The sequence below is a fragment of the Lathyrus oleraceus genome, chromosome 6 (assembly GCF_024323335.1).
Source record: "Lathyrus oleraceus cultivar Zhongwan6 chromosome 6, CAAS_Psat_ZW6_1.0, whole genome shotgun sequence".
Classification (NCBI taxonomy): Eukaryota; Viridiplantae; Streptophyta; class Magnoliopsida; order Fabales; family Fabaceae; genus Lathyrus; species Lathyrus oleraceus.
In genome coordinates, this window is record NC_066584.1 from 399,193,857 (window position 1) to 399,210,585 (window position 16,729).

Sequence of the window (16,729 nt, forward strand, 5' to 3'; positions counted from 1 at the left end):
AATTTATTCTTTTCTCCTTGCTTATCCTCTTAAGAGATGGAATCTAATTTTCATTTGTTTTTCAATTGTTATTGTAGCGAGAAGGTTTGGGAGAATGTTTCCTTTTTTGTTAGGATTGGAGGTTTTGGACGTCTTGTCTTGTGTTCTCAATCTTACTACTTTTTGAGAGTTGGTGGGAAAGAAGGTAAAGAGTCACAAGGCGAATTTGTTTAGCATGACCTCCATCTAGAGTTTATGGCCTACGAGCAAGGCAAATTTGTTTAGGATGGCCTCCATGTCTTTATAGGTGATGTTATGTTTAATATTAAATCTTGGTTTTGATTGGTGTATGGTTGTAAAATATGGGCTAATTTTGATTTTTTTGAATCCCCCCTCGTTATTCTATTTTGATTATATATACATACCCTAAAAACGAAAAATACAATCCGTAAATATCTCACTTTTAAAAATCATAATATTTTAAGTGGAGATTAAAACAAAAAGGAGAATAGAATACCTAACAGAAGATTAGAATAAACAAAGTAAAACACATGAGACACATGAGTCACCGTGGGGCTAATGAGACCGAAAAATCAAAGTTTGTTCCTAATTTTTCCTCCCACTCCTTCGATTCCAAATACAACTTGGATACTTTCATAGATACCCGACCCATATCCGGTCTCTCTCTCGGATCATCCGTAACGCAATCTAATCCGACCCGAATCATTTTCTCTGCCACGTCCATCGGAAACGAATCCCTCAACCTCCGATCAACCCACTTTCTCACTCCGCCGTGCTCCTTCCAGGCGTCCATCGCCGTATCCACCACACTTACCCTCCTGTACCCGCCGTCATTACCTTCCAATTCAAACCTCACCGCTTCTTCCCCGCTCAGAAGCTCCAGAACCACCACGCCGAACGCGTACACATCCGTCATCTGCGTTGCCACGCCGGTTAAAAGAAATTCCGGCGCCATGTACCCCCTCGTCCCCTCAAGCCTCACCCCACGGCTACCAGATTTCTTCAATTTCCGGCCAGTGTCCGTTACGGAAGACTCACCAACGGACTCGCCGCAGAGGTCCGACGTACCGAAATGACAAATCTTCGCGCTAAAATTCTCTTCAGAAACGAGGATGCTAGAACTTTTAATATGGTTGTGGACGAAACCAGAACCCGAACCGGATGAATTGTGGACATAATCCAGACCGTGAGCAAGATCGGAGGCGATTCGCATCCGTGATGTCCACGTGGAGAGACTGGTGAAGCTAGGGTTCTGGCGATTGCGAAGGCAGTCAGAAAGGTTAGCACCGGGAACGAACTCATAAACAAGGTAAATGCAGTTACCAGAAACCGAAGCTCCGAGGAGTTTAACAAGACTACTATGGTGGCTCCGGCAGATAAGAGCCAGACGATCACGAACCTCTTGAAGATCTATCTGAAGGCGGAATTTCCGCTGGAAAATGACGACATCCCGATCACGTAGGGAACAGCGGAAAGAGTTGGAGGAGAGACGGTTGGCGGAAAAGTTGGCGGTGGCGGTTGAGATCTCAGAGATAGGGTATATGTGAGGGTTTTCTGGAAGAGTGTGTTTGAGGCTTGCAAGAGAAGCGTGGCTAGATACAGAAGAAGAAGAAGTTTTTGACCATTCTTTATCTTTTCCACCGTATACGTAACTTCTTGATTCTGTGATTGGAACTTCACTGTTGGAAGATGGAAAATTCGAAGACGAAGGAGAAGTTGATGTTCGCCTAGGGTTTCTGTTTGTGGGTTGCACCACGGTGGTGCTTTTCTTAGATTTGCACATCGAAGTAAGAGTTTGTGACTCATTTACAATAGTTTAGTATTTTTCAATAATCTTCATGGGATCAAGGAAAGAACAAGTAAAAGTATATTGGTCTTTTCTTCTGCTTCTTCAGTTACGTCTTGGTCGGGTAATAAATAAATAATTGCGCCAATGACGGTCGGTCACACACGTGGCGTCCGTTTCTTTGTTGTTTAAGCTAATTTCTGTCCCCATCTAAATTCAAGAAAATTCAATATCAATTTTTGGTTGGTAATAAAAGAATACACCCGAGAGGAATTCATAAAACTACATTGAGAGCAAACATGTCTTTGTTTCTTACTCTCATCTATAACAAATGAAATAAATATTATACAGCAACAATGAACATCTATGATGCTAAATGATCAAAACTCCCTTTCAAGTTATTACCACTTCCAAATAGATTGGATATTGAGCACCTACAACCATTCTATATCCTAACTTTACATCTAGCTAACCAGAATGCTTATGGTCAGACAGACATCTATTGCCTCACATCTAATCACATATATGCACATCTTACAGTTACAGAATGAATAATTCAAGCGGGAGATTTCACATAATGTCCTGTTTTTCGCCTGTGCCTGCTATAATCTGATATAAATCTGAAAGAAAGGCCGCAACCTTCGACCTTACATTGATAAGGCTTCTCCCCGGTATGCACCCTTAGATGCTCTGTTCTTGCCCATGCCCACTTGAATGACATGGAACAACCTTCCCATGGGCATTTCAGAGGCCTATCATCCTCATGAATGCGCTGGTGAATTAGTGCGTATTTGTGGGAACTGAATTTCTTACCACACCCTTCATGTGGGCAAAGGTTACGTTTGTGCAACTGTAACTCAGCCTTTGTCGAGAAACGCATACGGCAATTATCAAGGTCGCACTTGTGCGGCCTTTTAACATTGACTTTTTTATCCTTGCGAGGAACTGAAGCTTCGGGTAGTTTCCGTGTCCTTTTAGCTACCGGATTTTCCTCGTCATTTTGGCTGATGACCCCTCCATTTTTGCTTGTGGTGGCAATCTTCCCAGCTCTTGGTCTCAACCTCTCACATGGACTTCTTATAAAGTCATCGCAATCAATTTGGTTCTTTGCAGGTTCTTCCACTTTCCTCTTTTTTTTCTTTGCGGGATTTGATCTGGGAGCTGCTGTAGTCAAGTCACAGCTTTCCATCTCCCCATCATCTTGTGACAAATCAACTTCGCTTCCATTTATGTTTTCTCCACCACAGGTCTTTTTCTCGGTCTGAGAACATTCCTGAGTTGATACAGAAAGTTCCTCATCAATTCTATTAATGGGTTGGATTTCCATTTCTGTTTCTGTACTCGGAACAAATTGAATACATGAGTCTTCTTCGGGATAGGTTTCTGCTGAAACTTCAGAACACACTATTTCTGATATAGATACACTTCTATTGTTGCCTTTTGCAACAATACTGGAAACAGGTTCCTCATTAGTTCTACTCTTATTTTGGATCAAAGACTGCTCTGCAGGCTCTAAAGCCGCTTCATCTTGCAACCCCTCAACATATTCCCCACTTGTAGATTCACACATTTGTTTTGCTGAAATAGGAGTGGACTGAATTGTTTCTATTTTACCCCTTTCTCCAACCTGTCCATGCTGCATTTCACCATCCAAGCTTATTGTATCATGGAAGTCTGCAGAAGCATAAACCTCTCTTGAAACTTCACTAACGTCTGCAATAGGAGCATGTTCACTTATTGTTTTATCATCATTTAGAAGTTCCTTGTCCGTTTCATTCAAAGACTTACTTTCTCCCTCAGTTGTCACTTTTAATGACATAGAACTGTTTACTCTTTCTTCAGCATAAGTATTCTTTGGACTTTCAAAACTTCCATCCACAGTGGCAAGAGCAGACTGGTTTTTAAATGAAGCCGATAAAACAGCTTCACTGTTGCTTTTGCATGCAGACTGATATTCTGGATACCCTTCACCATTCAAGTCTATGCCATTACAATTGCTATTAACGACAAATGCTTCTGTAATTTGGTTGTTTCCTAACACATCAATATTTCCGTCTATTCCACTTGTAAGAGAGCGAGAATATTTCTTGTCCTGACAGTCCTTGCACTCTTTGCCACATATTTCTGACACATTGGTATTCAAGCTCATACTAGTGGGAGCTTCGACATTCTGGATTTCATGATGCATTGGAGATGATATTGCAGCAGAAGCAGAACCATGTGACAAAGCACAAGCACTCCTGAAATTGTCTGTGTTAAGCTCATCTTCAGAAACACATTTATAATGATCCCCACTCAAAACAGCTGATGCATTTTTGAACTTTTCATGGGATTCACGAACCGCGCTTGCTGCAGAGAAACAGCTTGGCTTTGACTTGAATTTCTTTCTTGAATATTGAATTAGCTTCTTTTTAGCAATGGAGCCATCTATTTGCAAAGGATCGTCTTTCTTTATCTGAATATTGTCAGGTTTAGACTGAGCTAAACGATTTGACCTTTTAGACCGAGTTTTCTGTGAATGCCAATTTATAGATAAACCGGGATGTTTATGATAGAGCTGCATCCCTAATGCTAATGTCAAAGGAACTTGTTCACATGGAGATTTGTTCATACTGTTGACACAAAACCGCAGGTTAAGGCCTAGTTTAGATGTCCAGTCTTCATATTCATCAAGTTCTTCACCATCAATTGCCAGATCTATCAGAGCCAAATTTTCTTGGGATGCAATATCTATTGCAATCTCAGTATAATCAAAATCACTTTTTATCTCTTCTGCAACTGCCCTGGCATGTGCCTTTATTTTCGGATAGTCTACAAAACAGAAGATTAGTAAAAGTAAGAAAACACAACTTATAATAAATATTTCAATTATATGTCTTTGATTGTCATTTTTTCTTGAGTTAAAGCATACAGCTTGCATGTCCATGATTGATACATAAAGAAAAACTGGATTGTAACACATCAATCATTGATCACCAGATGACAAGTAGATGGATTCCCTATTAGACCTTGTTGAAATTTTAGGGTTTAGGTAGGGAAGTAAATGATAAAAACTTAGAAGGAATAAACTGGAAATGATTTTGATTCAAGGTAAAATGATGTGATACAAAAGACAAAGCACTAAACCTTATTCATACTAATACTACTAGGTTTATGACATGTGGGAACAACTCCTAAGATCATTTAAGCTACTTTAAGCTATTGCAAGATTCAACAAAGATCATAAAAGAAAGTGCCGCGTGTTTTCCAAACTAAATTGAAATTGATATTCAAAACAGAGAAACTTGTACATCTATGTAATTTGATATTTGATTTTATAAAGATAACACAAAGAAATTTCTAATCTTCAAACAGACCTGAATGACAAGTTATAAGCACATTGGCTCCACCTTTGCTCTGCAACATCTCTACTATCTGAACAGCATGCTCCAAGCAGAAAATCCGTGGCTTCATAAATTTACTGGAGGTGTTCCAATATTTATTGCATTTGATCAATGACTGATTCTGTGAATCCTCTGCCAAAGCAAGTTCAGAAACAGAAAGATCCCCTGAAGAACAGGTTAAACAACAACTAATGTCAGCATTTCCAATATACATTTTTATCAAATGTTTCTTTTTGTAAAAACTTGACCACTATATCAGCTTCCATAGAATCATAAATATATAAGGGAAAATGCAAATCAAAAATTGTATATATTTGGCAAAATTATTTTCTATTAACTTTTACCCAATCATGTTTTAAATTAAATTTGTTGGATATTTGTAAATATAATGTTAAGAATATTTGTATATCGAATAGTCCCACATCAACTATATCATGGAATTAGTTCTTAACAAAAATTTTACCCAATCATGAGATAAGAGATCTCATACTTCACAATGAATAGAGTAGCTGCATAGACCAAGTAATATTTTCTTAAACGTAATTTGACGTTTTGGATCAATATTACATAGAAGAACCAATGCAATATATCAACTATAGCTGCTTTACAACACAAATATGCTAAAAAACCATTGCAGGAAGGGCAGTTCTAACTTATAAGGTGCTGAGGAAGTTGCAAGAGATGCACAATATAATTGATTTCCATTATAATATTAAGATTCTATTGGTTGATTCCAGGAACTTAATTTTAGAATTTAGACAACAGTATTGCAGCAACACTAGAAACCACTACTTATCTAACTCTGCTGTACCTGTAGTAGCTAACAAGTTCAATTTCACTACACCATGCAATATGCATAAATAAAAACATACATGTGAAAATATGATTAAAAAATGGATTATAGGACAAAGTATAAAGGCATTACTTGAGACTACACTGTGAAGGGAGGCAACAGAGTTCAGGGAAGAATCTTCAACTAGATGATGATTATCAGAAAGAAGTTCCATTATCGATTTTTCAGTTGGCTGTATCAATGTCATAAATGGAAAACCAAGTATTCCACAGCCCACACAAGCCAATGCTCCTGAGTCAGTTTGGAAGTGACATGGAAGGCCATCATCACAACCATCATATAAATCGGTCAGATTCTCCATGTACAAACTCATATCATCAAGAAGACAATGGCTACTCTTATCTGCAGAACTAATATTATCATTTAACATGTCTGTCATATAGGTTCCAGAAGTAGAAGCTAAATCCGGCAGCTGACGATATTTGCCAGAATCTGGTAGTAAATCAGCATTCCATAAAACAACTTGTTTAGTAGCTTCTTTTCCAAGAAGAATGGATAGCAGTTTGTTTTCCTGAAGCATATCTTCTATAAAAGCCTGCTTTACTAGAATCTCTCTTTCTTCTTTCTGGCGGTCTCTGAGACGAGAACTGCGAACACCAGGTAATAGTGTTCTTGGCACACTACAAAATCAAAACCAGGAATAAAACACAATTTGTTACCCACTTGATACTTTAGATAAAAATAAAATGCATGTTACAATAATACTGTTGATATTTGAACAAACTTTGTGATAAAAAAATCAGGGAAATGTAGACAGATCTAACAGCATCATATTGAACAAAATATACATCACACTTTTGATTTAAAACTTCTCAGACCTCTGACTTGCTTTAATGTTTAACATAAGCCGGTAAGGCCCAGAACAACTCTACTTTGAATGCAGTAAGGGTAATAGCAAAGGACTTGCATAACTAATTCAACTTAAAAGACGCCTTAAAAAGCTAATTCATAAATCATAACTCGTCATTACTACTTACCCAATTAGCCTGTTCATATCATTAAACATAATCCATGCGTCACAAGAGTTAAAATGGACTAGCACCAAATAGTTGAAAGGGAAATAGAGGCAACCATTCATATATCATAGGAATGATTAATATAACATCCATAAAGTAGTATCTATGTATATAGACGTCAGAAAATTTTCTCACCTTGAAATAAAAGACATGGTAAGCAAGTAAAGCAGTTGCTGATGGGAGAGCATGGGAAGATGATTCATTGTAGCTCTACGCACAGCAGCTTCTTTAGCTACACCAAGCCATTGTGGAGTCCCAAAGTTAGCAGCTTCGCCACAGTTAAAACCTAAAAATTTACCCATATTGTACAAAGCTAATAAGAAAGATATTGAAGATAGAAGAGAGATAAGAGTCACAGGACAGTTTAAATCAAAATAAAAATAGTGAGCTTCTAAGATACAAAGGGGAAATAACGGCTTTTCTATGATCAATATATCATGATTAAAACTAAAAATAATAATAATAATAATAATAATAATAATAATAATAATAACAATAATAATAATAATAATAGTTTGGTCCATCAGAAGCAGAACAGACAAAGAAATCCACCAGAAAATTATAAGCATAAACGGAACATGTAAACTAACTTATGCAGTGAATAAGCCACTGATTCTCTTAACATTCAATGTTAAAGCACAAAGACTGCACTTTTTTCAATATTGCCTTCTACCACGATGACTAGAAGTAAGGATCATATCATACTAGTGTGAGCTAGTGAAGTGGAATTTGAGTAGTTTGTACTTTGTAAGACTTCAATTTGAGCCTCCATGCCAATTCCATCACCAAGATACTAACAGTAACAGCCAAGCCTTAACCTACTAATAGATTTGGCTAAATTAATCAGGCAACGCCATTTTGCTATGACAAATCAAGTTTTCAGTAAAACCATTTAGAGCAAGTTATTTTCTGTTGGTTTCTTCTAATGGTTTCGTTTGTCATTTTGCACCCCTTTCAACTGAGCCATCATTCGTTTTCCTCACTAGAGCTTCTTTCAGTATTCTCACATGACAGTCATGAGAATCATTACAAAAAACTTTTTGAAATTCTATTATCTAGCTACCCAAATTTCTCCCAAATATATTGTTCTTAGTCTTATCTGTTTTTGTATATCTACTAGGCATTTTCATCTATGCTCCACTTATTTTTACTCTTGTTGGCATTTGACTGCCCAAAATTTACTACCATGGAGAATCATTGGTCTTATAACCTATCAGATGAAAATTGTCCGAGTTTGATAGGCACTTTGTGATCGCAAGTTATGCCTAAAGAATTTTATCATTTCACCCATCTTGATAATATATTGCCATTGTTATAAAGAAAAATTGGGTCTGCACCTGTTTTAATTAAATTTATAATCACTAACGGGCTAGAGGATATATAAATCACTAGCACATTCTAATTTCAACTATATGCTCACACATTAAAAAAATTGCCTCGTAATTCTTCATGTCGCAAATCACTGAGATTATAGATACTTTAATAACAACAAAAACATTCTATGAACCACAAACATTTCAATTGAAGACTTCAGTATGTATGCAATTTTGTCATGCACTATATGTAAAACATAGCACACATTATTGAAAGGCCTCTATTATCACTCTATCATTTACACAGCAAAAACCTGAAACGGCGGTACTCTGTAAAATATCAAGTAGTGTACATTAACTTCAAAACAATTACCATGGCTGAATCCTACATGATAAGCTCTTGGAAAAGTCACAACAAATTCACCAGGGTTCTGTACTAACCTAGAAAGAAATATCAACATAGATATCAGTACTAATTCAACATAGAGAGTAGAAGTTTGAGCAGAAAAATCACCAACTATAGACCTCAATCAATAATTTCTAAGCATATGTTTAACCTCATGAGTCATTCATGACATAACAATAAATCAAATATATCACGCAACAGACCTGCAACAAGGAATCCCAGATCCAACAACTACTTCAGGTGTTAAAAGAGTTGTTTTCTCGCCCAATAGTTTCAAAGCAGCTGACAAGAAAGAAAAGAATGTACATGAGCTATAAATACTATAGAAATTGGAGCACTCAATTACTTCAAGAATAAAATGGATCTCCAAAAAGAAAAAGAAAAACAAATGTATGAGCAGAATTTGAATTCAAGAATAATATTCTTTTTTTTTGGCTCAACCCTGAAAAATTGGCTTGTAGGGTGGAGGATTGTCTTCACTTATAAGCACCTTCAGTTATAAGCATCTGGGCAAGCTACATATTGTCCGATGTGAGACTCTTAACACACCCCTCACGTCCAGGACAGGACATCTGGAGCGTGAAAATAAATATTGGGTAGTCTGATAGCGGAAACCTGATAGCAGGTAGCCCGTCGGATCTTAAATCTGGCTCTGATACCTTGTTAAGAATGTGTGGTTGAGCCTAACTCAACCCTATAAAACTGGCTTGAAGGGTGAGGATTGTCTTCACTTATAAGCACATGTTCGAGCCATAAATTGCCCGATGTGGGACTCTTAACAAAACTTCATATTTAATTCCCATACATCCCTGGAAATTTTCTTCGGTCCTTAAAACAAACTTATGTCCCTGTTTGACACATTAGACTCGTGACACAAGTCTCGATATATATATATATATAATATATATATATATATTATAATATAATATATATATAATATATATATATATATATATAATATTATATATATATATTACCGTTGGGATAAAAAATTGCAGTTGTCAGCAACTTTATGAACATGATTTACCTCACAACTATAAGTTTTAGTATTAACCTTCTAATTTATACTTTCCATAGTGCCACATCAGTGTCTGGTTTGTGCACGCTGCGATGTGACATGCCTTACAAATTACTTATGTGTGGATATATCTAAATATTCAAGTTGCAATAGAACAAATATCAGAACAAGATAATGATATCAAATGAGTTATCATATTATAGATTGTATTGTCCCAAGTGTTTTTGAAAATTGGAAGAAAAAAATCTAATCAAACATTTACAGAACCGCATATTACATAGCATTTTCATTAAGTTTAGAGCCAAAACCACCAAAAGAATTCACACATTTTTAGAGAACATAAATATGACAGGAAATTTAGCTGCTCCAAGGAAGATCGGGAGAGTCTGCCAACCTAAGTTAGCTACTTACTTTATCATCCTTCTAAGGCATAAATATTCAGTGAATCAGTCATGGATATTAATGCCAGCATGTATCTAAACAGAAGACTCATTTGCTCTCAACTCAATTGTGAATCACAAAAAATAGTAGTTTGTTCAATTCCTCTATGCAACAGTGCTATAGTGCTATAGTGCCACTATAAACGCTACTTCAGATAATTTTTTTTCTAAATCGTGTATCGCGGAAAAATAGTGATATGTTCAAATTCTGTTGTGCAATAACTAGCCGCTATTTAACAACACTGAGAAAACTGAGAATCTAGAACCACAACACACTTTTCTTGACATGCCAAATATGCAGACCAAGTTTTGTTATAATTTATTTATTCCATATGCAAAGAAAGAACTTCCAGAAGCAACGCAAAAATATTTGATGAAATAAAATTATTTAATATATCTTCAACCTTATAGGAAAAAGAAATATGTCAACAAATGATAGTCATGGAATTCACATACCAAATTGATCAATATCACCACCATAACCCTTTGTGCGTATGACTTCCTCAAAAGCAAAAGCATAATTTCCAGGAACAGAATACCAAGTCTTTGATGAGCCAGTGTGAAGATAATTCAAGCTGTGAAGCTCATGATCCTCTACATGCCAGGCAAACCAACTAAACAACATACCAATGTATATCATGGGTGAAGTAACACCGGGAATATCATCCGGCATGAAACGCGTTAGTGAGCCTGAAGCGCGGGCAATAACTTGCAAATTCCAAGGACTATTTGAAAGCTTCCAACCAGAAGTGCCTTGCATATCAATGTTGGCATCTGAAGTCCTCTCCTTAGAAGACTGTGACGCTTCATTTTCTATAGATGTTGTCATTGCTGATTTAGACATCTCTAAAAATGAGACAGCAAGACTTGAAGTAGCAACGCCATTAGACTGGTCATTCTGTGTGTCTTTTACATCACCCATTTCAGTTTGTTTACAAACAGAGCTATCTACTCTACTCTTATAATAAGTTCTTTTTCGTTGCCTTCTATGACTTCGATAAAACTGACCCTGTGATTCTCCAAAAGCAGACCCAGGCACGTCATTGGCATACTCTACATATATTGGCTTCTCTGAAGCTGCCTTCCAGAACATAGCCTCTATAACCAGTGGAGAAACATCCTTCGCCATACCTAGAATGCTTCTTGCAAAAGATTTTGATTTAGACTCGAACTGTTCCAATGTATAAACCTCTCCACTTTGCCATACATGCTTATGAACACATGACAGTGGCTTCTGATCTGTCCCTTTGGTTTTTTTCACATTCTGCCCCACTTCTTGTTGCCTTGTAGTAAACACTGCTCGCGATATCCCATCAGTACTACTATCCCAAGAACCTGATTTCCAAGAATTACCAACGCCTAATGAACTGTTATCTGGAACCAATTCGGGACGCTTCAAGAGGGACTTGTTCAAATTAGAAAAGACATATTTTTTTGAAGGTTTGGGCAAGGGTGGGATAATCTTGCATATCCCAAAGTTACTAGCTTCTTTCTCAATCTTTGAAATATAAGCAATAGGGTCAGAAAATTCAGTATCTGTAGGTCGAAATTCAGGTGCCAGTGGCAACTCCTCAAGCCAATTAGGGATTTCAACATTGCCCATGACATGAAAACGAATTAAGATGGGAAAATTGAAGACTCAAAACAACAATGCAAGTTGTACCAGGGGGCTAATTCTATTCAATCATTCGCAGAAACTATTATCCATTAAAATTCTCAAAAACCCTAAATTGGGGAAAGGGATTTTGCGAAATTCTGCTTACCTTTGAAAGAATTGGGAACACTTTTGAGACCAAAGGTTAAGCAAAATAGCGAAATGCACAGTGAAAATTGAGTTGCGGAGACTGTAATTGCAGAGCACTGTGCATAATTTGGCCTCCAAAGTTCAAACACCGAACATGTATTTGAGAGAGAAAGATATAGCGGTGGTCTCGGATCCTCAGCGGCAATATCCTCTGTTGCCGTTTCTACTGAAAATATATCTCAACGTTTGATTAATCAGACGGCTGCTATATCAGATGAAAATTAATAATAAGAGAGGCTTTATTTTTTTTAAGGGAATAAGAGGCTACTTGTGAAGTATTTAAATGTAGAAATATTATGTTGAAACATGGTATATTATTCATTTTAAAATTGTTTTTAATATAAATTTTATTATTTATTTTTTAAACTAATACTTGTTATGGAACGGATCTAAGACTTAAAAAAGGATTATGAAGACCTAATCATATTCATCGTCTAAATATTCTCCTTCTGCGATAAAGCATGTATGAGATTTATTTTTCAGAATTTTATTCCACCCTAAGTGATTTCACAAATTAACTTGGGTGTTATAGTGTTAACCTTGCAGTTTCACTTTCGCATTTGCATCGGAGCTGCGAGCATTGTCACCAACATCAGGACATGTTCCCTCAATTTTAGTTCCTCAACGGAAGAGTGGTGTCGTATGTGGGAACCGACATTTGATTCTTACTAAATTTTATTACCAAAACTTTCCATTATGAATCTCCACATATTCGACAGTTGCACCAAATGGATGCGGTTCTAGAGGTTTTTGAACTAAGTTGCATCCTAGTACTCCTTATCGATACCGACGGGGAATATCCATCATATCGAATTGAACCTCTCCCATCAACTTCGAGAGGAGACATATTTGTTAGTAGAGGATGAAGAGGTGGAAGATCAATCTTAGGGTTTCTAAACGAAGAAAAACTAGATGGCATTCGTAATGTAAATCTTCTATTGAGCATCACCTCCATCATATCTAATCAATTCATCTTTAGAGTTTTGGTGGATGACAAAAACTCTTGTAATCTTGTCTATTTAGAAACCTTCACTAAACTTGGACTTGGACCACGTGATCTAAAACCTTGCAAAGATCAAAATCCACATGTTTTTAGTGACTCATCCACTAATTCCTACGGGCAAATCTACATGCCTCTCACATTGGAAGAAGGGGGAAGGGAAGAATGACATTGGACATCTCTTTCTTCGTGATCCTATATGAAAGTGAATACAACGACATCTTCAAATGTTTGTTCGTAATCACATTAGACGCAGTCGCATTTCCAATGCTTTTGAAGTTGAAGTACCATGACGAATCGGGTAGGCTAGTTGAAATTAAAGCAAACCTTCATAAAGCTCATTGGATACTAGAAACGAGCATGAAGATTATATTGCAACCTTCATCTTCCAGAAGAAAGATATCGAATAAAATAGTCTGAAGACAGAGGTAGCCAACCTCGATGCGTGTGATGACGAATGTTCCTTGCATAGTGAATAAGAACCCATGATCGAAATCAAAGTGAGAAACCTGAGACCAGCCACAAATGGAAATTTCGAGACCATCTAGCAAGGTAGTAACCCTTTGAGAAGTATGAAGATATGAGTTAATATGTCTGGCGTAGTCAGAGAAGGGTTGGTGAACTATTTAAAATCCAATGTCAACCTTTTCACTATCTCTCCCCTATGAGATGCCTAAGATAGACCCCTAGCATGGTGTGCCACCAGTTGAGCGTGTATCTTGAGGGCTGATATGTGTCATAGAGGTGACGGAGACAAACACTTGAGGAAGCACAAGTAACTAAGAAGACAGTCTAAGGATTACTAGGCACTAATTTCATCTTTGAGCTCAAGTATACCGAATGGATGTCTAATGTAGTACTAGTCAAAAAAGTTGTTAGGAAATGGAGAATGTGTGTTGACTACACTGACTTGAACAATGCATGCCCTAAAGATTCTTATTCACTCCCATATATAGACAAGTTAGCCAACTGTTCAGCAGGGTACAAACTTCAGTCTTTCATGGATGTGTACTTTTGCTATAACCAGATTCTGATGTATGAGCTAGACAGAGGAAAAACTGTCTTTATAGCCTAACAAGCCAACTACCAATATAATGTCACGCTATTCGGTATAAAGAATGTAGAGGCCATATATCAGAGAATGATTAATAAAGTTTTTAAAGAAGATATAGGTGAAACGTTGAAAGTATTTATGTATTATATGATTGTTATGTCAAGTGAAGAAGAATTGCACGACCAACATCTCTCATGCGTCTTTCAGAGACTCCAACAATATAATATGAAGTTAAATCTTAAGAAATTCACCTTTGGGGTAAGATTCAGGAAGTTCCTTGGTTTCTACTTCATAGAAAAGGGAATAAAAGTGAATCCAGTCAAGTGTCACGCAGTGATGCAGATGAGCGCACTTATATCGAAGAAAGTTGTAATGAAGTTGAACAAGATGCTTACAACTCTAAACAGATTCATCTCAAAGTTTGCACATCATGCTCTCCCCTTATATAAATTATTGAAGAAAAAGGCTTAATTCTAATGGACGATAGAGTTCCAACAAGCGTTCACATCCTTGAAATTATCCTTATACACCACACCAGCCTTAACTAGACATTTTTCGAGAGAATCTTGTTTTTATGCTTAGTTGTTGTTGTACCCCAAAATTTGCCCTCCCTTTTTGCTTCTCACCTGACTTATAACCTGAGACTCATTCATGACCCATTCATGTGCATCATTCATTCATGATTAACACCTACTAACAAGTATCATGGATTCAAGGTTCATGGTTGACAAAACCAGGCTCTTACTTAGAGATTGTGGTTCTCCTCATCATATGGGTTGACACCCTATTTGTTTGATTCTTTGGGAGCTCAACTCCCTGACCCTACATCTTGACTTTCATCTGGGCAGCCCAACCCTAGTTCTCGACTATGCTCATGTGGGACCTTGTTGCTTAACCTTTGTGCATTGGACTTGGCTTCTAAACCCTTATTTATGGCCCCATGGTCTGAGATGTTGCATGAGGAGCTTTGTGCTTGGTTTGCAACCCTAATCAGAGGAATTTAGTACTTGAGTGCCTAGTCTGGTTGACTTTTGGTTCTAAGGTTCATCAAAGCCCTAATTGATAGGTGCTCAGGGCCTTCGAGGTTGCACTCTAGTGTCTATTTCACATTAAAACCTAGTACAATGATCTTAGGGTTGGTGAATCTTATGGCTTGCTTTAAGGGGTATGAAAACCATTATTGGCTTAGAGCAATGATGCTTTGCTTGTGGTTGAGGTCCTTGGTTGTTGAACTTTGACCTAGCTAAACTCTAGTCCTTGGTTTGTTATGATTGGTCTAAGGCATGCTTACATCCCATTACATGTTGTCACTTTATCCATTGGCTATCTTGGTCATCATCTGGTCCAGGTTTCATCCATTGGTCCCTTTGTGTGTCAAGGTTTATTTAAAATCAGTTGGTCCAAGGATTCCTTATTTGTTTGGCCCAATCATTTTATAATTATTAAGGTTTCTTCATTCATTCATGGTACTTGTTTTCAATTGGTTGTTTTGGAAAATGGTCATGTGAATCCACATTTTTGCATTGTTTCATTAGAACATTCACTTTAATTAGAAATTACATATTATGGCACAAGTTAACTTTTGGCCAACTATTGACTTTTTGATCAACCAGTTGACCAAAGTCAACCACATTCCATGAGTCATTCTCAAGTCATTCATCTTTAGTCCATGTCCATTTCAAAGGTTATGATCTATTTCCATGTTTAAAGCTTGTGCATAAACCTTTCTAAACCATGACCGTTCTTACAATGAAACAAACCAAAGTCATTTTTGAATCTTCAACCATTCAATTCAAATGATTAAATCTATTTTAAATTCCAAACATTTAGTACAATCCCATTCCAATTCATCATGTTTTCCATTCAATGTTCAATTTTCATTTCCATTCACCTAGTTCCATCATAAGCCATAAATCAAGCATTTCTAAATAATATTCATCATTCCAATTTCTAAATTCAAGTTCCATGCACTTGTCAAATATCCATAAACATAAATATATGGCCTTACATTGAATATTACAAAGATTAAACCAAAAGAAACAATTACAACTTAACATAACATATTTTGACTTCTAATCTCCTAATTCATGGCATATTTTCTTCAAGTCCAAGCAACTCATGAAGCATCCATATTCCAACTAAGCCATGGTCAAATTTCTTTCAAGCTCGTGCATTCCTTGGCATGGCGTAATGAACATACAAAATAAAATCATACACACATTACTTAATTCAGATTCATAAATAGATAGTGAGTTTTGGCTAGCATGGTGAAGTTCAAATAACTCAACAATAATTATTCCAAGCATTTCCATCACCCACATTTCATGATCAAACATCACATTTCCAAGCAAAAAGAAACAAGTAGATAGTTACATCGTCAAGGCAGCAAAGGTGAACAAAACAATCCAAAACAGATTAACCATCAACTAATTTATTTGAACATCCAATTGACAGCACAGTCCAATGAACAATTACTCCTCTTCCCAATTGACAATAAAACCGAACAACTAGCAGCTACATTAACAGTACATACACATAACATGTTCACACTTTCATAAACCTGACACGTCCATGGCACATGACACTTACTAGTGGTTCATCATTATTTTATAAAAATAACTTACTTAACTCTTATAACCAAGTTCTAACAGAACCA

The 16,729-nt window shown here is 36.7% G+C and overlaps 2 protein-coding genes across 2 annotated transcripts; both read right to left on the reverse strand.

Moving 5' to 3' along the window:
• Window positions 1–419: 419 nt before the first annotated feature.
• LOC127098041 (lysM domain receptor-like kinase 3) lies at window positions 420–1,904 on the reverse strand. The gene has a single exon (XM_051036542.1). It carries the CDS (start codon window positions 1,781–1,783, stop codon window positions 545–547), a length of 1,239 nt encoding a protein of 412 aa, XP_050892499.1. The 5' UTR covers window positions 1,784–1,904; the 3' UTR covers window positions 420–544.
• Window positions 1,905–1,997: 93 nt separating this feature from the next.
• LOC127098040 (lysine-specific demethylase ELF6) lies at window positions 1,998–12,176 on the reverse strand. The gene is made up of 7 exons (XM_051036541.1): window positions 10,672–12,176; window positions 8,961–9,039; window positions 8,725–8,792; window positions 7,174–7,324; window positions 6,095–6,642; window positions 5,143–5,334; window positions 1,998–4,597 (listed from the first exon to the last, which is right to left on the reverse strand). Exons 1-7 carry the CDS (start codon window positions 11,816–11,818, stop codon window positions 2,343–2,345), a joined length of 4,440 nt encoding a protein of 1,479 aa, XP_050892498.1. The 5' UTR covers window positions 11,819–12,176; the 3' UTR covers window positions 1,998–2,342.
• Between the last annotated feature and the right edge of the window lie 4,553 nt (window positions 12,177–16,729).

Coding starts and splice junctions, on each gene's coding strand:
- LOC127098041 (XM_051036542.1), bottom strand. CDS start 1,783: ATGTGCAAATCTAAGAAAAGCACCACCGTGGTGCAACCCACAAACAGA.
- LOC127098040 (XM_051036541.1), bottom strand. CDS start 11,818: ATGGGCAATGTTGAAATCCCTAATTGGCTTGAGGAGTTGCCACTGGCA. Junction 9,040..10,671: donor TGGTGATATTGATCAATTTG/GTATGTGAATTC, acceptor CTTTCTTGTCAG/CTGCTTTGAAACTATTGGGC. Junction 5,335..6,094: donor CCTTCACAGTGTAGTCTCAA/GTAATGCCTTTA, acceptor CCTGTTCTTCAG/GGGATCTTTCTGTTTCTGAA.